Source organism: Micromys minutus (genome assembly GCF_963924665.1).
Source record: "Micromys minutus genome assembly, chromosome: 22".
Classification (NCBI taxonomy): Eukaryota; Metazoa; Chordata; class Mammalia; order Rodentia; family Muridae; genus Micromys; species Micromys minutus.
In genome coordinates this window covers 29,424,831-29,449,438 of record NC_137957.1, presented here as the reverse complement: position 1 = coordinate 29,449,438, position 24,608 = coordinate 29,424,831, and the positions used below count along the sequence as shown (strand labels likewise).

The 24,608-nt window shown below is 34.8% G+C and overlaps 1 protein-coding gene across 1 annotated transcript in view; it reads right to left on the bottom strand.

Moving 5' to 3' along the window:
• The window catches only part of LRRIQ1 (leucine rich repeats and IQ motif containing 1), a gene marked incomplete at both ends in the record, with an annotated part of 187,224 nt that overhangs the window by 72,715 nt on the left and 89,901 nt on the right, over positions 1-24,608 (bottom strand). The window contains 6 exons of the mRNA XM_080935379.1: positions 4,949-5,031; positions 5,265-5,360; positions 5,847-5,968; positions 6,623-6,712; positions 17,709-17,828; positions 22,222-22,420. Of these exons, the coding sequence (XP_080791505.1) occupies positions 4,949-5,031; positions 5,265-5,360; positions 5,847-5,968; positions 6,623-6,712; positions 17,709-17,828; positions 22,222-22,420 (710 nt within the window). The remainder of the gene's footprint in view (positions 1-4,948; positions 5,032-5,264; positions 5,361-5,846; positions 5,969-6,622; positions 6,713-17,708; positions 17,829-22,221; positions 22,421-24,608) is intronic.

Below are 24,608 nucleotides of genomic sequence, written 5' to 3'. Positions count from 1 at the left end.
AAAGACCAGGAAAGCCGTAAATATGTAAATTTAAATGTTTTTTCATAACTTTGATGTTGAAGTAGATGCCAGATAGGTTAGTGGATTCTAGAAATATGTAGAGAGACTCAACTGCTTCACGATTCAGAGTAAATTCTATTGTTGTTTTTGGAAGCACAACGAAATAGTGTTTGAGTGAAATTCTTATTATTTCTAGAATTTTTGAGGTAAATAAAGTGAATCTTAAGTAAATCTCATTTTTCTGAGGTTTTGTCATTATTGGTCATTCTTGATCCCTCTCATTCAAACACTCATTACCTTTAGTATTATTTTGGAAGTGCCTTTCCCACAATGTGTGATCCCCTTAAAATGCATTAAATGAGTATGTCAAAATATTCTACTTTCCTTAATTCTAGGATATGACTTAATAATACAAAAATAGCTCTACATTTCTTAATTCTATGATATGATTTAATAATACAAAATGGCTTAAGCCATTTTTACTAAAAATAAAGCCAGCAAATACCAACTGAACAAAAATCAAATACTTGATACTTTCAGGAATTAAAAGAGCTGATGAATCATTTTTATCCTTCTGTCAGTCACCCTTCCTTCCAAAGCACTAACTTGTTTTTACTTCACCTGTTTTTAATTACAAATGCTTACATACAACACGCATAAATTGGACGTATACGGAGGAACATCCACTATGTCTGCATTCTACACTTTCTGCCCTTACATCTTGCCAGCATCTATGCCCCCAAATCCCTTCACTTAGATCTCTTAAAGTGTGTGAGGCATCCAAACGAGCCACCCACTCCCTTTCCCCAGCCCACTCATCTAGTCTTACTTCCAAATATGCTTGCTACCCTCGGGTTCTTGACCCTGCATGTTTTCAATAGACTTGGGCGTCTCGCCTTACATACGGTGTTCTTCCTGGCAGTCCCGAATCTTATACTTCCCTCAGTGTCTGATAACTCCAATTCTAAAATGTCTTTTATAGGGAGGGCAGAGGAACAAACAGACAGATGATACACAAAACAGGACCAGTCACTACTCTTTCTTGCTGATGTCAATTACAAGGGGAAAAATTACTTACTAAGTAAAAGACCAACAACCTAGATCAAAACACCAACTAAGTAAAACATCACACAAAATGTTACACTGCCTATCAAGACAGGCAAAAAGTTCCTCCCCCATCTTCCCATTCTTCCCTCTTCTGCTTCTCTTTAGTTTTTTCAATGCAAATGATATTTTGCAAGAAAGAAGTAAGATGAAACAAACCAGACCTGCTTCAGAGGCCTGTAATCTCAGGTGGCAGGACACTTGGGTCCTGCTGCTCTTTAAAGCAGAGCCTGATGAATGGAAACAAAAATTGTGGTATATTTACACAATGGAGTACTACTCAGCTATCAGAAACAATGGCTTTATGAAATTCTTAAGAAAATGGATGCATCTAAAGAATATCATCCTGCGTGAGATAACCTAATCACAAAAGAATAGACATAATATGCAGTCACTGATAATGGGTTACTAACCCCAGAAAGCTCTGAACACCCCTGAAACAACTCACAGGCTATATGAAGTTCAAGAAAAACAAAGACCAAAAAAAAAAAAAAGAAAGAAAGAAACTGAAAAACCATTATGCTTAATCTTTACACACCAAGAAAACTTTGACTATTTACAGGTTACATCTTGTTTTACATGTAATTTATGCTCATTGTAACTATTAAGATTTTAATGCATACAATCAAACCTTTAAAAAAATCAAGTACTGACAAAAATGTATTCATATACTTTTATGCAAAAATGTTTAAAATCTGTACATATATCTTTGTTTTTTAAAATAAAGTTGTTCAATTAAAAAAATCTTTATTTCTCATAAAGAGAAAAAAAACAAAAAAATAAAAGAGAAAAGCCACTTGTGAATATGTTTTTAAATATTCACAAAGAAGCCTCACGTTTTACCAAAAAAAAAAAAAAAAAAAAAGCAGACTAATTTATGCCAGCAGATGTCATCAGGACTGGGACTTCCCTAACCTTGTACCACAGCTTTGTTCCATTATTACTCCACACCTGGGCTTTGTGATTAACCAGTTTCTCCAGCAGGTTTTTTTGTTTTTTGTTCCCCTCTATTGGCAATTTATTCTATCACTCACTACTTTCTGCCCCTGTCATGTTTTCATTTTCACATTAAATAAGTATTTTTGATTCATATTCCTTGGCTAATAATAATATTTAAATCATACAGGCAGAAAATATGAAGTGTTTTCCCCTGACCAGATGTGACCGGTATTTAATGCTCCCATACTCTAGGCTTCCTTGAGGATCACAGCTTGATGAGAATACAGCATAGTGTAGGCTCCATTTAATTAACAGATCCTGGTCCATCCTGACGCTCTCAACCAACAGAAATCGCAAATCTTACAGCACTTTTGTGGACAATGCTGCCCTCTCGTGGCTCTAAATTTTCATGTTGGCAAACTGTACAGGTAAGATGTGCTTAGTCATCCCATTAACATTCAAACTCTCCTAGTAAACATTTCCACAGTTAGCAGAATGTGGATACCTATGTACATATTTCAGTATTTTTTTTTTAGGATACCAGCGGCTAAAACCTTAAATCATGTTTATTTTCCAGGAAATGAATGACACATCACCAGTATCATTGTGAAAACTGGAAAGGCAGCAACAGTTTGGTTAAAATTTAATCTCTAAAAGAAACCCAGTCACAATCTGAGTAAATTGTCCTTAAATAGTTTACTCCGAAATGAAACTAGTGTAGCTGTCACGAACTTAATAGAAGATAAAGAAAATAAAGTATAAATAAGTCATTCAAGAGGGACCTCTTTAGTTTTTCTTTTTCTTTTTGTTTTTAACCCTTTCATATTCTAACTGATCTGCCTGCTGTCAGGAGGGTATAAAGAAAAGCACTGAGAACCACATCAGGGTCATCATTAAGTTCTACATTTAGGCATTCAGATTTTAAAGTCATTGATTTTTGTGTCTTTGTTATATTGATGTTTGAAAATAGCAATAAACATGTGACCTGTGGCAAAGAGTCTACTGAGATTTGGCAGTCAGTTGATGATGATCTCTGTTTTAGAAGTGACAATTGTCATTCATGACCTTACCTGACACTTTATGCTGTCAACATAAATACCAACACCAAGTTAATAATGAAAGCATTGAGTTAAAAATGAAATTACAAGTTTCAGTGTGGGTTTTCCCTTTTCATTTTTGACCCTATCATGCCCCCTTGTGACGGATCAAAAGAAAGCTTTTTACTTGATTACATCTAGGTGTGATCACAACTTCAAAACAAGTAAAACAGCAAGAAAGCTCAAGTTACAACTATGCCGATATTGCTTGGTGAATCCTTTGCTGTGAAACGTATGTAATATGTTGACCGAGCTTTCTCAAACTTCCCTTAGGTAAGGTTTTGATGACAACAGCAGGAAGAAAAGCATTCCCTGTGGCAAAATCATATAAAAATTTTACTGCCATCTTTCCTCAATTCTCTCCAGGGGAGGTGATTGAAAACATGGTGCTACTATTTTGATTTTGATTTTCTTTTAAAGATTACCTAGCAAAGATAGCTAAGTAATTGTGACTGGGGTCTGATATCAACCTATTTTGCCTTTGAACTTGGCTCAGGAGTTCCATGTATATATTATTCTTAAAACAGCTACTCTTGAAATTCATGTAGAAGGATAGAAAAGCAAACTGTAGGAATGAAGAAGTTTTTTGAACAACCTTATTTATTGTATTTTATTCCACATCCCCAGACCGAGCCTACAAACTGTCTGGGTTTTGAGTTACTGTTTCACTGAAGGAGTCAGGGTTTGGTTTGCAGCTCATAACCTTCACAGGGGTTTATGACATGAGTGGACAACAGCTATGGACAAGGGGAAGCATTGTATGTACTTAAATTTGTTTTAAAATGTTTAAATGTTCAATGTTTTCTATCTGACAAACAGTATACAAAATTACAGTTGTCTCAAAAGGATGCAACATGGAAATTAAAATAACTACTATCATACTAGGGTAAAAAAATTATATGTTTAAGATCTAAAAACAAGTACCATGAATTTACCGATAGCTACTGACTGATATGAAAAGTATTTTGCGTATTACAAGTATTTGTTATTTTAATTCAGATTTTAAACTTTGAATGTATATAGCTCAGAATTTAATACACATAAAAAGAAACAGGCAATATTTGAGCTACAAGTATACATTTTTTTCCTTGATTACTTGTAACGAAACTGCACATTAAAAGAATCAGGTGCCATAAATCAAGCTCATGAACATGTGAGATTGTAAAGATTGAAGGGAAATGCAATGTGTAGATAAACGTGATATTTTGAACAAACATAAAATTATAACCATTTGCTGTTTCTTGCCTGATATCTCTGCATTTAGTGTGGACAAGTAGCTCAGAAGTGCGCAAAGAAAAACAGAACATTATCACAAGTGGATAAAAAATGATGCTTTTCAAATTTTACTAAAATTTTCAAAGTCATGAGAACAATCAATTGTGTTTCTTTTCATGCATGAACATCAACCCTGGATTTTAATCTACTAAATGGACGGATTTAGTTTACTGGCTAGCCAGATTTTTAAGAGTGCACAAAGGAATGAGCACATGGAACGGATGGTTTTTGAATCAACATTCCATGATGTACCAGCTCAGGGACAAATTATAACAGAGTTGACAGAGCACACAGCAGAGTACAAAAGAGACAATGCCCATGTATGTAAAATACAATATTTTAAAAATACAGGGGCAAAATATATCATTCAGTGTGTTAGTTTAATTGTCATTGATAATCGAGGATTTTGTAGTTATTGTCTTAGATGTAATTTCCTGTGCAGTAATTTCTGTTCATATTAAGTATAACATAGAAAACATGACTTAAAATGTTATAAGTATCACAACTAATGTTGATCAAATGACAATACTTACCCAATTTTTTTCTCAATTTCTTTGATTTCATTTTCTTTGCTCTCTTTAGCATTTGTTGAGCTGTAGAGATATCCTTAAAGCCCCTATTGAAAAGATACATTGAAAATTTCTAAAATATATTTAGACATAGGTGTGTATGTAAATGTACACGCCTGAACTATATTGCACACAATAAATTTGTAATTTTGATTATTAACTTATTTCAAAGGTAAGTTCAATAAAGACGAATGACTTCTTGAATCCCCCAAAACATCTACCTCTGATATCCGTAGTACTTCCAAGTCTTAATTCCTTTAGTGCAAAATAGAGAACTTACCACTCTTCTGAGATTTTTTCTTCCTTTTCAGATTGCAGTACACTCTTTCTACTTGTTTTTGATTCAGGTGTCCAGGATAAAGTCCCGCTGTCTGATCTGCTAACAGAAATGCATGTTTTTAACAGTTAACAGAAGTGCATCAGCTCTTTTAAAACTACAAGCTGTTATTGTCTCAAACTTGGAAATAAACTCTAAGCTACAGAGGAGCTTTATCTTGAAAAGTAATAAAAGTCTGCCATTAATTTAAAATGTTTACGTTTCAATTACATGGAGTATATTTCAATCCTTTTGCTGAAAGGACTGTGGTTCTGGAGCTTTTATTATAGTCCCTCTTTCTACCTGTCAGGCCCTGAAGCTCCGTTTGTATAATTATTACATTATTTCACCAAAATGTAAGTTTTGCATTGCTTGAATGCATCTAACCCATACATTTTTAACATTAGAATTTTCATATTTTAACAGAACATGTTCTTCTTCTAAGCAAATCAATGTACATCAAGTTTTATAGTTCCATGAGGGGTGTGCACTTTTGTCTTTGCCATTCCTAAGTGGATACCCGCTTAACTGAGTAACTTAGCTCACCTGCTACTTAACTGTGTGTGCTCTGATGAAAACACATTTTCTTTCTCATTGCATAGCCAGGCTTGAGCTGGACATGCTGGTACAGTGGGCGAAGTTTCATCATGTCTCAAAGACTGAGAGTTCTTGTGTAAAAAAAAAAAACATACATAAATGTAAAGGAAATAAAGCAATTCCAGTATTTGAATTATTATCTCACTTGGGTTAGCCTGAACAAACTTACAAGGAAAACAGTACAAAATTAAAATGATAATAAAATAAAATTTCTGGGACATGCCTAAATATACATTTGCTACATAGCAAATAATTTGCTTTTCAATATGGTTCACATATACAAGATGATTAATTGCAAAGATCTTTAGAAATTTCAGAAAACAAAAACTTCAACGATTATCAAATAAATAACAGATATTGTGGTCCCTTGACCCCAGGCTGAGGATCCTCAGCTGCTGCCTCTCTGTGTTGATTTCTGCATTTTTAAAGTACTGTCAACCAGTAATTTTCGTCTGCTGCCAAACATGCAGCTGAGGCACATCATTTTTTTTTTCTGGCTACTGTGAAATAAAGCATTGAAAGAAATCCAAAGTAAAGAAAAAACAGAGAGTAAATGAAAGAAAAGCTACATGAAAAATTACATCTGGGGATGAGGAGGAAGTCAAGGCTTCTAGAAGTAATCATGTTTTTCAAGCCAATAAATTGTATTATTAATCACCACGGCATAGCAGAACCTTCAGAAGGCAGCAGAGATGGAACACTCAGAAATTTCCATGACATGTTACCTTTGGCCAGGGCAGCTGGGTGGAGAGAGGTGGTGTTTGGGAAGGGAAACCGGTGGGATCTAAAGCTGGCCAGTCTTTCTCCAAGGCATCCTGCACAAGTAACGATATTAGAATGAACAACATTGTGCTTGCAAGCCTTTACCAGGTTTTCTTTAAACTGTACAATTCTCACAAATGTTCACAAAGTCCACCAGGTCTTTTGTGTTTAGGAAAATTTTTACATGCTATCGTGAGAGGCTGTAACTCTGGTTAAGGCATACTTTATATAATCCTTGATCCACACACTTTGGTTAAGGGAGGAGCAGATATGTGACTGCTCTAAACATGAGGCAAGCCCTGTTCCAAGTATTGATTCATTACTGACTCTCAGCTAAGTCTATAAGTAACCAAGATAAATCAGCTTTTGGCCCATTGTGGTGCAAATTACATTTTCTATTAAACATTGTTTCAAAGAGCACACACTGTTTTAATAATTAGAACCAGTTTTCCTTAAGTACTGTAATATAAACTAAGGTTTGCTTTAATTTTTATTTTAAAAATCTCAGCAATTTTACTTTTGGGTGAACAGAAAGGATAAATTATATCACTGATTTTAAAAAATGTATAGTATGTCATTTCTGATGTAATTATACTCTAACACAATTCTTTAAATGGGAAAATAGTTAATTTATATTTTAAGTGTGAAATTTTTAGTGTAAGACCTTTCTCTTCATCCTGAATCATGTTTGTTCTACTTATACAATTCCAAAGTTTATTCTTTATTCAATAAAGTTTTATTAATTATATGAATGGTGTACATTTAAGATGTAGTTCTCTGAATTTTAATTAATTGGCTTATCTTATCTGATGTATCTTAGAGTAATCTGTGATTTTTTATGAATGAGGATCACCAGGACACTTAGTAGCATTTTGAAGGCTGTAAAGTATCCAAACCCTCTGAAAGTTAGAATGACTATATAGTAAGTGATTGCTAACAGAGCTTTACATTCACACAAATTCATGTTGCCTTGCCTGTTGCATGACTACTGAAAACTGCGAGACTAAGGCAGGATAGTGCCTGCTGGTAGGCCGGAGAGCACCACACTAAGGCATTATTCTTAGGAGACAAATCAAGGTTGTGGTATTCCAGTATCATGTGAACGTAACAACTGTACCCAGTTAAATATTCTATGGGATTTCTTATTACACAGGAATTATTAACACACAAATATCTCTGGCACCGTTTTATTTAGTTTATGAATAGCGGTTGGAAAATATGGAATAGGTTGAAGAATTCTTTTGAATTATATAGTGATTCTAGCAAGTAACTGTTAAACATCTGAGAGAACTTTAACCATTCTTATGACAATACATTTACTCCTTACTGAATTTGACAATAAACTTAATCTATCAATTCTACTAGGAAGACATGTTTGATGTACTATGTTGTACACAGAAAATGTACAAATTTTATTTTTTCAAACAAAGTAGTCAAATACTCCCAAATAAAGCATTATTGGAGATAGAGGGAGAGGGTACAGAAAGAGGACTCTCCCTGGAACCTTTAACAGTTTTCTTTCCCATATCTGAGAAAGATAAGAAAATGGCAGCCAAGAAACAATGCTGTGGTTCTGGGGAAATACCAATGAGAGGAAAGAACTGATGGCTGTCAGAGTTCGAAACAAGAGAGGGGACAGAGAGGGCATTTGTGTTCATATTTCTGAAAATGAGATATTAAAACTGTTTGTAACATATTGAAGCTGATAATATTAACTTTCTAAATCATGTAAACCCAGTAAAGTCCCATTGACTTCTTCATTCAGTGTGGTTTCTCGGTCTCATGACAGATGATAAAATATCTGACTACTGCCCTTTAAAAACAAAGAAAAGAATTGAAGTTTAATGCAAAATTCCTGACCAGCTTTAGATTCAAAGCCTTAAGTTATTTTTTTTTCTGAGTTCCATTTATATTTATCAGGGAGGGGGGAGATCACAGGTTGCTGCTGAGCATCTATCATGAAATTCGTGATTATTGTAAGGGAAATGGTCAAAATGATGAAGTACGTGAAAATGAGATGATGGAAACCAGGAAAAGACACAGTGCCATCTGACTCCTGGCTACGACTGGCTTAGACTGGCTACTGACTACCATGAGACAACTGGTGCTGTCAATCTGGCATACACAAGTCTTGTAATGTTAAAGAATGCCTTTTATAGCACCTGTCAAATCATCTCATTTTTTTCCCCTGTCCTCTGGAAGTCTAGCTCCGCCCCCTACTCTATAGCACTGCTCTCTACAGGAGTACTACAGTGGGTGTTCTAGACCAGGAGTGCCCTTTATGGCAGCTCTCTCTCTAGTGGTACTCCTATAATAACATTCTCTATATCTGTTCTGTCTGTAGCAGTACTCCAGTGGCAGTACTCAACACCAGTCTTCTATACAGATGTTCTCCCTCATGTAGCTCTCTCTATAGAACTCCTTTCTAGAGCTATTGCTAGATGCTCCAGCAGCAGTATCCTGGAGAGCGATACTCCAGTAGACACTGTATAGAAGTGTGCTTTACAGCGCCTGTTCTACATCAGTATTCCAGAGCACTACCAACTTTAGTAGTTCTCTCTCTCGCTGCTCAGTTTAGAGCAGTGCTCTCTTTCTCATATTCCCCATAGCAATATTTCAAAAGCACCTCTCTCTAGAGCACGAATCCAATAGTAGCTCTCACTACAGCAGTATTGATGGCCTTGTTACAGCGATTAGAGTCCAGGAATAGTATGTTTCTTCTCATATGACTGAAGTGGGGTGTAATGAATTTGAGCAGGGGACTGGAAGGTAATCATCTACTGCCTTAGACAACCACGCCTTAGATCCTGGGAGACGGGAGAAAGGGCAGTGACCTCTGTTTGTTAAACTAGCTTGCACTTACCCTTTCAAAATAAATAAATAACTAAAAATGCTTCCATGTGAATCTACTGAACTAGCAAAAGCATCTGATGATCAACTTACTGATGAGTATTCCAGGACAAAATTTAGACTAACGACAAGACCTCAGTTAAATACACTGTGAGACAAATTACATGAACTCTGCACCAACCCTGTGAGTCAGAATATTCAGTGGCCATAGGAGTGCACTGTGAGAAATTCTGCCTCTGTAGAACTAAAGTATAGATATTTTTGGGCAATTATTCTCTTCTAAATATTTTATAGTAACTTTTGATGTTCATAATAAACTAGAGAATATTGGTGCTATTACTTTGGGGTGGAAAACAGGTTATTTGCTGTACAACATAATAATTATCTTCTGGGGTATAAAAGAATATAGATTTTTCATGTCAGGATTAGTTGGAGAGTGTTCTTCAGATGTCCTACAGGGAAGTTCTACGTAGAGAAAATGGTTAAACACATGAAGTTCTTGCTGCATGAAATGTAGTTTACTTTTGACTGGAAATCTTAATTCTCCCACAAGCATCCAGAAAGTATTCTAACATAACTTGTTATTTTATATGTGAGAAACGTCATATGCCTCAACATTCTTAACACTTATTAAATTTAGTAAAGTATATTTAATAAAACAAAAAAATAGGTGTTGGTGAGAAGTTTACCAAGTGCTGTACAGCATGGTATTTAAGGCATAAAATCATAGTAGACTGACATAGGTATCTGATCCCAGGTACCTGGTCAAGCTAGTTTTATACTTATTTCCTTTTGATAATTGCAAAAGGAATATTGAAACGCATTTCTAACAAGCCATGAACTTGTGGTCATGTTGTTTCTTCGTGTAGCTATCCTGGCACTAAGCATGGCGTCTGTCATGGTATAAGCATTTGGCAATTCCTGCTTAAAAGAGATTAAGTTTGATTTGGTTCTATATGACTATATTGTGATATATATTTACAATGCAGAATTTGATTCAAAATATAATTATATCTATTATTTACATAAGTAAAAGAAGAAAATTTTAGTCGAACCGGTCATATATTTGTACATGGGAAATTTTAAGAAATGTTAAAAATAATGGAAACTTCTGGTTATTTGACTACATGCTCTAAAGTTGTAAGGAGAATTTAAAATAATGACAGTGGGAAGAAAGTAAAGATAATCAAAAGAAGGCTGCAATAGTTTCCTAATGAGTACTTGCTTTATATTATGTGTTTCCTTAAGGAGTTGGAGAAATGGCTCTGTTGGCCCAATGTTTAGTGTGAGGGCTTGATTTGGAACCCCAGCATCTACATATGTGTTAGATATGCTCATATCAATGGTATTATTATCAGAAAGGTATAAAGAGAAAGTATTCCATTACATACATATATCATATTGTCAAAAACCAAAATTAATAATAAAACAATCAAACCATACAGTTTTAAGTGAGTAATAGCATAAATTAAGTTATAAATTCAACAAGTGTGCCAAAATGATTAGATAAAGTAGGAAATATTATTAGAGAAATACATGATAGGCTAAAAGTAAACATCTGGATAAAAACTAGGGCTATGCTTTAACACTGAAATTGGCAGTAAATTTTTTTTACATACAATACAAAAATCATAGTCAACAGAAGAAAAGGGAGGCAAACTGGATTGCATTGAAATAAATGGTTATAAACAGCTCAGAAAATAACAAAGTAAAAAAGTCCACATTGCAGAAAATATCTGTAGGCAGGTAGTGATGGTGCTGGACTAGAACCCCAGGCTTCATGAGGCAGAGGCAGGCAGATATCTCATTAGACGTCATCCTGGTCTACAGACTGACTTACAGGACAACAAGTACTACATGGAAAAATCCTGTCTCAGGAACCAAAAATAAAATAAAACAATCTGCAAACTACACATCTGGTAAAGGAGTTCCTAGTTAAGATGTAAAAGAAATTCACAACAGTTCCCCCAGGAATATGTATGTAGAGTTTATCTAGGATGTATAAGATCTGAAGATCAGTACTTAGCCCTTGAAAAACCAAACCAACAAGACTTTAGGCCTACAAATGAAAAATGTGTGGGTAGATTTAAAAGAAAGCAAACAAAAGGTCTGAGCAGATGCTCTTCAAAAGTGCACACTCAAATGGACAACACAGTTCTGGGGAAAACGCTCAACAGCATAATTTTTAGAAAAATGTGCATAAACAAGAATAGTGACATGGTCCTGCATGCAGAAAAGATGGCTAGTAATAAAAAGGCATAGGATAACAATGGTACAATAATTTGTGAAGAATAAGATCTCTTACATTATTGGAGGGAACATAAATTACTATCATTCATATTAAGAAACAGCATAAAAATCTCTGTAAAACTAAAAATTGAACTGAAAAATAGATTAACTGACCCAACAATGTTTCTAATTTATATGCATCCAAACAAAATAAAATCAGTGTGTTAAAGCAACACATGGGCATCATGTTTACTACAGGACTAGGTGTAATAGTTATGATATGTAATCTACTTAAGTATCCATTAGTAAGTGTACAAGCAAAATGTGGTGTCCATAAATAGGATGGTATTCAGTCAATAGAAATGATAGAAAGTCACTTGTAACAATGAAGATAAATCTGGAGGGCACTGAGCATCAAAAATAATCAAATGAACAAACAAAAAACCCTATGTCATTGTACTCAGCTATATGGAATTTAAATGAGTTGAGTCATGGAGGTAGAGGAGAACAATGATCTCAGTCTGTAAGGACAGAGCCATAGAGGGGAGAAGAGATTTTGGTTAAAGGGTCAGCATTTTAGTTTGGACAGAGGAGTAACAGTTTGGGAAATGTGCTCCCTATGGAGGTCTGAGGCTCAGTGTTCAGAATCTCAGAACATATTTAAATGCTGAGCTTGATGGCACGTCTATAATCTCAGCAAGTATGAAAGGGAGATGAGAAATTGTTGGAGCAGGCTATTAGCCAGAATAGTCAAAATGTCAAGTCTGGGATTTACTTGAATCCTAGCCTCAGTTTGAGTGGAGAGTGACTGAGGTAAACAACTGGTGCCAACTTGAATTCACGTAATGTTCACCGCTACACATGTGAACATGTATACACATATGTCACACAGACATGTATGAGCAAAAACTTAATTTATAAGAAAGTGCAGTTCATTACCCTACAATTAATATTTAACAACATAATTACCTTCTTGGTAGAATTCTGAGAAGAAGACGAAAAGATTCTCTTTACAAATATGATCATTTCTTTCAGTAATGCATATATGAATTACCTTAACTTGGTTATTTCACTATTCATACATATATGCATATTTTAAAATATTATGTTGCAAGTAATAAATAAATACACTTTATTGGCCACTTAAAAAATAAATATAATTTAAATGAGTCTTCCACCATTAAAGGGGGAAATCATGAAAAGAATATTAAAGAATAAGTACTTAGATTTCTATCATATATATTTCTTCACCACTTTTTAACCCAAAATAAGAAAAAACAAACATACAAACAAAACACAAAATTTTAAAGCAAATTTGTAGAAGAATTTTGCAAAACTGGTGAAAGACAAGAACCACAGGTCTGAGAAGCTGTGCCTTCCCTTAAATCAAGCAGGAAATTCAAAGTCAATTATCTTGAGGTTATGAAACAACTGTAAAAACAAAAGCAAACTTAGAAGAAATTGACAACTGTCGAATTTCACCAAAACTAGAATTTATGTTAGGGAGAGCCAGTCAAACAAAGAAAGGTAATCACAGGGTTATTAAAGAAGAAACAAAGGGTTCATACAAGGCCATAGAACAAGTAAAAAGCAAAGGATAAAAGAAAAAGAAGAAAAGCAAAAAGATTTGAGAGTTATAAAAGAAGGTGTCACAGAAAAGTTTAAAAAACTGAGCGTAGAACAGACAGAACAGGGATAAATGAAAATATTCCTAAGACAGGCAGTTATGCAGAGAAACTAGCATAAAAGGAGAACGTGTATAGGAATGGTTCCGTGATACAGTGATTTCATTAGATATTCGTGCTCTAACCAAGGAGTCACACTGAGGCCTGGAGTGTCATACAAAAGCTAAACGCTGTTTTAAAATACCCACAATCACAAAACATTTTAGCACAGATCTCTAGTAGGACAGAAGATTATTTTAAAACAGAAGAAAACTATTGTAAGGCATCAGTATTTTCACAAAAGTCCTTGCTGGGAGATGGTTCAGTCAGTAACAGAAATGTTGTATAAACACGAATGAGAACATGAGCCCCAGCACCTAAGTCAGACTCCTACTGTGGAACACTGTTGTGATCTCACTGTGTATTAGGGGCTGCAGAATATTCCATGGGGATCTGTCAGTCATCCTTTCCCATAAGTAAGCTCCAGATTCAATCACAAATCCTGTCTAAAATTTATGTTGGTGAGCTACACAGGGTGTCAGCTACAAGAGCTGACATTTTCCTCTGTTCTGTACATGTGCCCACAACCACATACTGCTACACACACACACACACACACACACAGAGAGAGAGAGAGAGAGAGAGAGAGAGAGAGAGAGAGAGAGAGAGAGAGATGGGGAGGGGTGAAAAATAGTAGCAGTTTAATTGCTTGCAAAATATGAATATCATTTTCTTCTCTCTGTTTTCTAAATACGTGTATGTATTTGTATGTTCCTTGGTTTGTGCACACGAGTGCAGTGCTCTCACAGGTCAACAGAGAGCGCCAAATATCTGAATAAATTATTAATATGTGAAAATGAATAAAACTTATGGAAATTCCTTTAACATGAAAATACCAAAAACCTAGGAATAAATGTAACCAAACTACACAAAAGAACAAAAAAAAAAAAAAAAAAAAACAGCTTCATACTTGGTTTCCAATGTAGATACCTCAAAAAGTTTGTATCTTTCTGTTGGCACTCTGATAATAGAATTGAACCTGGTATCTCATAAATACAAGACATCTTCAAGTAGTATTTTCTGTTTAGAATTATTGTTAATATATTTGATTGATTGAAAACAAAGTATGAAATACCTTGGTGTGACTCTAACTAAGCAAGTGAAGGACCTGTACGACAAGAACTTCAAACCTCTAAAGAAGGAAATTGAGGAGGATCTCAGAAAATGGAAAGATCTCCCATGCTCATGGATTGGAAGGATCAACATTTTAAGAATGGTCATCCTACCAAAAGCAATCTACAGATTCAACGCAATCCCCATCAAAATTCCAACACAGTTCTTCATGGAATTGGAAAGATCAATGTGCAATTTCATATGGAACAACAAAAGACCTAGAATAGCGAAATCCATCCACAACAACAAGAAAACATCTGTGGGAATTTCCCTGACCTCAAGTTATATTACAAGGCAATTGTGCTGAAAACTGCATGGTACTGGTACAGAAATAGGCATGTGGATCAATGGAATAGAATAGAAGATCCAGAAATGAGCCCTCACATATATGGTCACCTGATTTTTGACAAAGGAGCCGTAAACATTCAATGGAAAAAGGACAGCCTATTCAACAAATGGTGCTGGTCCAACTGGCACTCAACATGCAAAAGAATGAAAATAGACCCTTTCTTATCTCCTTGTACAAAGCTCAAGTGTAAGTGAATCAAAGATCTCCACATTAAACCAGATACACTGAAACTATTAGATTAGAAAGTAGGGAAAACTTTAGAACATATAGGCACAGGAGAAAATTTTCTAAACAAAACACCAATGGCTCAAGCTCTAAGGACAAAGATTAACAAATGGGACTTAATGAGATTGCAAAGTTTCTGTAAGGTGAAGGACATTGTCAAGAAAACAAAACGGCAGCCAACAGAATGGGAAAAGATTTTTACCAACTCCACATCAGATAGAGGCCTAATATCTAAGGTATACAAAGAACTCAAAAAGCTAGACACCAGAGAATCAAATAACCCTATTTAAAAATGGGGTACAGAGCTAAACAAAACATTCTCAGTTGAGGAATATCGAATGGCTGAGAAATATCTGAGGAAGTGCTAGACATCCTTAGCCATCAGGGAAATGCAAATCAAAACAACCCTATGATTCCACCTCACACCAGTCAGATTGGCCAGGATCCAAAACTCAGATGACAACAGATGCTGGCGAGGTTGTGGAGAAAGAGGAACCCTTCTCCACTGTTGGTGGGGTTGCAAACTAATACAACCACTCTGGAAATCAGTCTGGCGATACCTCAGAAAATTTGACATAATACTACCTGAAGACCCAGCTATTACACTTCTGCGCATATACCCCAGAGACACCTTAGTACACAACAAAGATATATGCACCATAATGTTCATAGCGGCTCTATTTATAATAGCCAGAAGCTGGAAAGAACCCAGATGTCCTTCAGAAGATGAATGGATACAAAAATTGTGGTACATTTACACAATGGAATACTACTCAGCCACCAGAAACAATGACTTGACCAAATTCTTAAGAAAATGGCTGCATCTAGAGAATATCATTCTGAGTGAGATAACCCAGTCACAAAAGAACAGACATAATATGCAGTCACTGATAGTGGGATGCTAAAACCCAGAGGCTTGCACTGCGCCAGAAACAACTCACAGTCTGTATGAAGTCCAAGAAATAAAGAAAACAAAACAAAACAAAAAAATCTCTATACAACAAGAAAACTTTGAATATTTCCATGTTACATTTTGTTTTACATGTACTTTATGCTTATTGAAACTATTAAGTTTTCAATGCATACTATCAAACCTTTAAAAAAATCAAGTACTGACTAAAAAATATATTCATACAGTTTTATGTAAAAATTATTTTAAAAATCTGAAAAAAGTACTGACAAAAATGTATTGTATAATTTTATGCAAACAATGCTTAAAATCTGTACATTTATCTTTGTTTTGTAAAATAAAGTTGTTAAAAAAAAACAAAAGTTCCAATTCACTCATCTTCACAAATTGTGTAAATGATTTTTGAAGTCCAGCAGACAGAAATTTACAATGGTAACTAAACTCTTTTTTACAACTGAGCTCTTAATGTGCTTAGTAAAGCAATTCACTTATTTTCACAATAGCTGGACATTTATCTTTAGAAAAATGCTTTTTCCATGAAGAATAAGTAATTCTCCAAATATGTTACTATGTTCAAAGTCAATCATGTAACTGCAATTAACTGATGGGGTGGTTGAGTAGAGACAGAATCAGAGACCCTTCCATGTATCACTAGAAACATGAAAGCAGGGTCAACATCAAGCTCTATATTTACTAGTTTCTCATACATATATCATCTTTGGTAAAGTTTAATTCATTAATTGATTGTAAAAAGATTAATACAATATTGAATAAAAATCAGGACAAACAGTCTTAATATAATAAAATGACCAGTACAATGAATTTTGCACTTCTAATTACAGCTATGAAATAAGCCTACTTTAAATACAATCATTATAGTTATGCGTCGTTTAGCCTAATAAATAATACAGTGTGAAGTAGCTTCCGAGGAGGTGTAGCACATGTAGTAGCTAGTATAGCACCCACGGCAAAGCAGGTAATCTCCATTCCAGGTAGCAAGGAGACTGATGGTTGTAGAGATCATAACACTCTATAGAATTATGTACAACTGATACACTCTTTACTAATTTCTGGAATTTTAGACTTTATATTTTCATAGCACATATGAGTGGGTAGTTTTATATTGCTTAAGATATCATAATCATGAAATACAAAGAGTTGAGGAATTATTCCATTTAAGGAACATGAAGGAAATGTTACCAGGTATTTGCTATTTTCATTTCCTAGATTACCAAGTCTCAGACTAAAAGTTGAGCTTTATTAGGACAGGTGCAAATTTGATTAAGGTCAAATACATGATAGTATTCTATCAATACTTTCTCTCAGAATTTTTGTTGTGTGGATAAGTAAGGCCCTAAGCTTCACAGAGTCTGGTCCAAGCAGACAAAATGTCTTGTAGCCATTCCATTGCCCCATTATAGACTGGAAAATTTAGGAGGACAGATTAAGCAAAAGGTAGAAAGTAACAGTGGCACCTAATAATATTAATAGCCACCTTAGAGTATGGGTCAGACTACACAAAATAGTCAGGGTGTCTTCAAAGATCATGATTATCTACGACATCTGCAGCAACCAGCTGAGGATTAGTTTTTAAAAGGTCTAGCAAAATATTACTAGAGCAATATTTTTTTGATGCAGTTGGCACTTACCTCATCAAATTCAAAGTCCTCTAAATTTATTTCTTCGTATTCTTCTCCAGATTCTTCATTCTTGATAGCCTCTAGGGCGGTCACCAGTTTCTTTCGTAAAATAAAGCCCTTCCAAACCGCCTGGACAAAAATGTGAAGTATGTTATGCAGGGTTACAGATCAAACCCTAAACCAGATTCTCTATGTTATCCCATTAGGAAGATAAAACATCTTAGAACTTAGTTTAATGGCTCAATAATCTGTTTTTTGAACTTTATGTGACATGTAAAACTGCAAGATAAATTAAATAACCTCATGTGTCCAAATCTCTTGAGACTTCCTTTGTGGTAAGCATAGAAGAATCCTTAACCCTCCCTCTACTGCACATGTAGGTCAACCAATCAATTATCTGACAATTCCTCCAGGACCCATTCTGAACCCAGAAGAAAGACATATTTAAAAGGTCAATTTTGCTCATTTTCAAATTGTTATGTTTAAAGTAAGTCTAAGCTCATTTAGAAAAATCCCAGTGTATTTAAATGGCCATGTTAGGGAGATGGTATCGTGGCCCCCAAATAAATTAGTTTCAGTAAGAAAATTAACTCAGCCAAGAATAATGGAACTGAAAATAATCAAGTACTTTAATAATCCTGGTATAGAGAAGCTCCTTAGCTTATGCCCCAGGTACAATAAAGTTCTAGGAATAGATGATGTTCATATAAAGCTGGAGAATGAATTTTATATAATTGTTAAATGACACATCAGCAGAAGCTTGAATTTTCTAGCCTAGTTTACATGTGAGTACCAGGCCATGTCTTAAAATTAATAATAAAAAACTTTAATTCTGTAAGTAATCCACTTTTGTTAATTATATATAAGTTTGAAATTATATGCATGCTCACATTAATTGTTAAAAACTGAAAAAATATATATCATCCAACAGAAATCAATTAGAAAATGAAAAGATAATTCAAATTCTGTGTGTAACTCTAAAAGTTATTAAGGTGATTTTTAAAATGTATTTATTTTATTGTAACCTAAAAACACACCACAAAGACAAATTTGACTGTAAAAATTATTTTAGGAGAGTTTTATAACATTCATGTTATTATTATTTTTGCTATTCTGAGAATTAGAACATACAAAGTGGTTAGAGAGTGATATAACCCATTTCTGCAACAACCACTCTCAGAAACCAGATAGCAGGAAGCTGAATCAAAACCTAAGCAATTGGCCAGAACAATTGAGAGCTGTCAGTAGACCTATGGCTTCCTTTCATTCAGATGTAGGACTCACTGAAGAATGCTCCCTATGTTTTGCAAACTATCAGACATCATGCTCCAACACTAGACCAATCCATACTACCTTTCTCCCAGTCGCTTTCTCTCCATTTCTGTACTTCTTCACACTACCTTTCTTTAGAGCAACCTCCAATCAAAGCTTATCTGAAGCTTTCCAGTTACTCAAATATAAAGCATGCACATTCTATTCTATGACTTTGAGAAAGGGGCACAGAGAGAAAAATAGATGAGATGCATATATATATATACATATATATACATGTATATATATGGATAAATAGTTGAATAAATTAAAAAGTGTTAAGGCCTACATGTAGTTTCAAAATAACCATGAATCAGTGGTATAAAGGATCAGTATTCTGTCATGTGGTTCACCATACATAAATATGGGACAGCAAAAACCACTGATTTTGAAATTCCTTAAATGTCTCTCACATCTCTTACAGATGGTAGAGCCTAAACCATGCAAACAAGCCTAAATGACTTGACTTTCTATTTTAATAGTGGTAGGAACTGAAAATAGACAAAACAAATACAACAGAAAGTCTAAAAATGATATAGTATAATAGTGGTCAGGGGCGGGAAAGAAATTTCAGACAATTTCATTTTAGAACGAGAATATCTAAAGACTCAACATGCATCCTTGCACTCTCATCTCATAGCTAGCTCATACTGAAATTAAAATGGCAAATATTTATTCAAGACACATTCAAACATACAGAAAGTCCTGCATTGCCTGGGACTTTCTGGACAAATAGAATCGGTGCTAAACTGGCTATTACTGATAACACTGTCAGCAAATATGGCTGTATGAAGAACTTTGAGAAGGTTGATATAGGCATACAGTCCTGACCTTCCCTCAAAATGTCACTACTGTGTCTGTAGCTATGGGAGTTTAACAAATGAAGAGTCAAGTCCTTAAGCCTCTTTATCATGACTCCCCAGTTTGCTCGGACAGAGGGTAGTGAAGGTTTTCTAACTTGATTCAGCCACGAAGGCAGAGACTTACAGTTGAAAAAGGTAGTTTTTGAAGGATAGAAACTTCAGCCTTTCTTCATTTCCATTTTTACTTCAGAACCTATGGATCTCCCTGACTACAGGGATAGGAGGCTTACTTTCTGGTCTGGGACACTGTTAGGATCACTAGCTCTCTCTAATTCAACTCCTTTACCCATCCATCATGCCCATTTAAATGTGGACATTGAACTATTCTTATTAACCTGTGGCATTCTTCTCAAGTGCTGTCTGTTCTACCACTTCCGTTTCCTGTCCTACTGTCTCTAGATGAAAAAAAGTTGTTTCTATCATATCTCACCAGCAACAGATATAACTTAACTTCTCCCAACATAACCTTAGAATTTAAAAAAATCAACAAATATTGATAGCAAAATAAGCTAAAATTAATAAAATAAACATTAATTCTCAAAAAAGAAGTAGTAACAATTAAAGTAGAGATGACTGTGGTGGGATTTTCATGTATCCCCATAACTGGAAGTCTATTACATGCACACCCAGAATTTAAAGCTAGCTTTGTCAACATATTGAGGTTGAAGCCAATATCATTACTTTATCTCAAAATACAATAGCGACAAACCCTTCAGGTTCCATTCTCAGACCTTCATTTTCGGGAAAGGCAGGTAGAATGTCTGAGGGTGCAAAGGGGACTATATTCTCACTTACTTTTTGAAAACATATCTTTCCTTTTTGCTAGTATGTCTTTTACCTAACCTGAGGATTTCAAATTCAGCTTAAGGGTTTGGCCAATTAACACCAAGTTCAAAGTGAACTCTGTTGTTCAATAAGATTAACATAGCATGAAATCACTTTAATATGTTTATTCCCCTAGAAAATATTGGCATAGACTAGTCAGAGAAGCATCTCTCCCCAGTGCACTGCAATGAATGCAGAGACTTATGGATGAATAAGGGTCTCAGAATGAGTGATGTCTGAGTGTACGTACTTAATTTATATGTACCATTCCTTCAAGGGTCAAGGCATAATGCCGAAGAGTATGTAGAAAGACTACAAAAGCCTAAGATCAACAGAAAAGGGTTGAAAAATGCCCTCTGGGCAATCTAGTACCACTGTAATCACAAGGTCTTAACAACTATTGTGATATCACTGGGTATTCCTATAAATGGGCCAACCAACAGCCAAGCCAAGATGGAGAAATAAGTTAACAGACATTACGCCCACCAGTGGACTGTTTTATATAGGTAGAGCAAGAGAGGGGGTGTGACAATGACTTCAGTCATATTGTACCCACTGGTGACTTCATAAGACAGTGGAGGTTTGTATTCCATGGGAATACAGATCATGGTTATCCTATCTGTACCCACAAACAAAAATAAAATTATGCTAATTGCTATATATTAAATTATATAATGTACATATAATAATAAGTGCAAATTCATGCATCATAATAATCTTATGTTGAAGAATAATCGATCACACTGAGAACCCTGAGACTGTATATTTACTCTTTCTGGTAAATAGTAAATAGTAAATAGTATATTATTGTACAACCCTGTTTCTAGTCATTGTGCAGCTTAGCCCTTAGCAGAAACTTATTTTTTAGAAAGAACAACCAGTGCTCTTAATTTCTTGAAGTTATGAGTTCAGTTCCCAGCAATGACATGGTATTTGGCTCACAACCATCTTATAATTGCATTTGATGCCCCTCTTCTTGCACATGCCCAATAGAGCACTCATATACATAGAATTAAAATATAAATCTTCAAGATCATTTAAAGTTAAAAGAACATTGATTGACTTTTCGGTTACTTTCATTTTAAAAGATGAGCTATATAGTACAAACATAAAAAAGCTTCATTAAATATATAAATAAGATAAAAAGGTAATCAAGCTAAAATTCATTTTGAAATCTGGTCTTGGACAAGTATTTTTCACATTTATTTATTTATTTTGCCAATTTGAACACAATGCAGCATTTGTCCTGGCATTTTGATGAGTATATTCTTGTGATTGGGTCTCCCTTACCCTATTCTTCTCTGCCGTTTTTCTAGACCCTAGGCCCACTGGGTCTAGCCTTTAAATCCCAGAATTTCTCCTTTCACTTTCACTTCTTGACTTTTAAGTTTTTAATTAAAGCAGACATTTGAAGAACTTAAAATTTTTTTAGAATATTGAAATATAATTCTAGAATAGCTATCATTTAGGTCAACTAGATTTCACTAAAATGACTAACTCTGCTATAAAAAGTTTGAATTAACCTGAATATGAAGAGCAGCTTTCTCTTTCTCTTCTTGGGTATTCTTAGTTTTCCTTTGTTCTTCATTGGAAGTAGTCTGGTTATTGAGGAAGGGATCGTGCAAGGGTTCTGTTGTGGTTGGATGCATTTTTGCAGAGCAATTAATCTCTTTGCATGCAATGTAACTACACCATTGTTCTTGGATCACCATAGCTGCCTCACTAAAAATAGAAAAAGGAAAGTGTTTTAGTATACATGAATACCCAGAAGGTAAATAAGAGGTGTTGCACGACTCCATACTAAGATGAAGAGCTACAGACAACAAATACCTGAAGAAAGAGGGTGAATCAGTATTAATCCGGAGTGAGCCCTTGATAAGTTATCTAATCACGTATTGTTAGCTCTAAATGCATATGAACAACATTAACTGGATAAATCAATTTGTATTTATACATGCATACATATTTATATATAATTACAAATTTATAAACTTGATAATAAATAAAGGAAACACAGGAAGAGTTACAAGGGGAGAGGGAACGATGAAAATTATGTAAATATACCACTCTTTGAAATATTTTTTTAAAAAAGGGTGTCTTCATGACCTGTATATTTTTGGTTTAATAATTTTTAAGATAAAAAAATACAGAGATTATTTTAGATAGTGAGGGCATTTTTTCAGAGTGCAGATGGAGAAAGATGGTAAAGAGGGGTTCCAAAAGTATAGAAACCAATTTGGACTTGGCAAAGTATGGTTAGGTGCTTGGAACCATGGGCTGTCTTAGAAAGGAAGAGGAAACGATATTCTTCCAATTCTTCATGGGAAGAGGAAAGATCTTAGGAGGTATTTTACCAGCATCTTTTCACTTCTTGGCCACTTGAAAATACACTACTCATGTATACACCCACTAAGAATTTCTTACTTGTCCTAACCCTTGGCTATTTGCAAATTTTAGACACTGAGTTGTTTTCCTGAGTTGGAATTAGTTTTCTTTCTCACAGATTATTATAAGAATCTTATCAAGGTCCAAGGTATAAATGAAAGTAATAGCAATTCTATATTAATTCCTTGTGGGATTTCTGTGTTTGATTTAAAAAGGTATATGAAGAACAAATCCATTTCTCAGCATTTTCTTGACAGATTTTGCAATACATTTTGTTTGTTTGGCTGGACTGAATGATACATTCCCCATTGTTGAGCATTTCAACACTAAGTCTCCAGAGTTTAGATGTACATAGCCAGCTTTCAACTTCAGTCACCAAGTTTTCCTGTTACCCTAGTATCTTCATCTAATGATGATGGACTCTTATCTCTTTGGCTCACTACCCTCAAATAAACCACTAGGTTATGGTGTCTTCTCTAAATAGAAAAAATTTTTAAACATAATTTGGTACCAGGGAGTGGGCTACTTCATGAAGAAGTTGATAAGTAGTCTTTGAAGGAATCTAGATGACTTTGGGACTTTGGTCTAGAATACTGTTTGAATGTTTTAAGCAGAAATTAATGGGGCATCTTAGAAGATCTTGGATACCCAGGTCAGTGAGGTTCCAAGGAGAACAATATTAGCAACTAGATTAGAAAACACTGTGGTTATATTTTGGCAAAAGTCTTATTTCTTTTTGTGCTTGTCCTAAGCATTTTCCTGAGGCTTAATCTAAAAAGTAATGGTCTAAATTTCTTGGCACAGGAAATTGTAAAATAATTTTATATTGATTATGCCTTGTAGTTATTAGCAATCACTATCATGCGTATCTACCATGAAAATGATCAAATGTGCAGAAAGAAGTAGACAGTTTGAAGAGGGAAAAACAAAACCAAACTAAACAATGTGGAGGCCAAGGCTTGTACTGAGAGAAATCAAGAGCCACTGAGGAGGCTTGATTTGCTTTGGAACAACGGGAAGGGTACCCTGAGGGCAAAACCATCCAACCAAACTTCTAAGGTCTGAAAGTAAAAGTCCTCAGGAACTTTTTGCTCCAAAGAAATAAACAGCAAATGAAAGCTTTTGCAAAATTATTCAAGGGGCCAAAAATTTACCTACAAATGTCAAATCCACTCCAAAACTCACTAACAGGCACTGCCAACTAGGAATCCAGTATTCATATGTCTGAGATAAGAGCATCTCATCAAAACCAACCTCTTTCTTCTCACAATCTTAGATCTATTGTGATAAAAAATATATTTTGTTTGATGCCAGAGTCCTTGTAGTCTCTCACCTCAGTGCTATTTAAAGGCCAAGTCTCTTCAGAGACTTAAGGCAATCACCTAATTGTAAATTCCTGTTAAATTAATAAGTAGGTAGAATTACATACTTCAAATATATAATGGTTTTTCCACAAAATGCTGGCTTCAGAGTCATGAAAAATAGGCAGATTATGGAGTCATGGAATCCTCTGTCACTTTAGAGA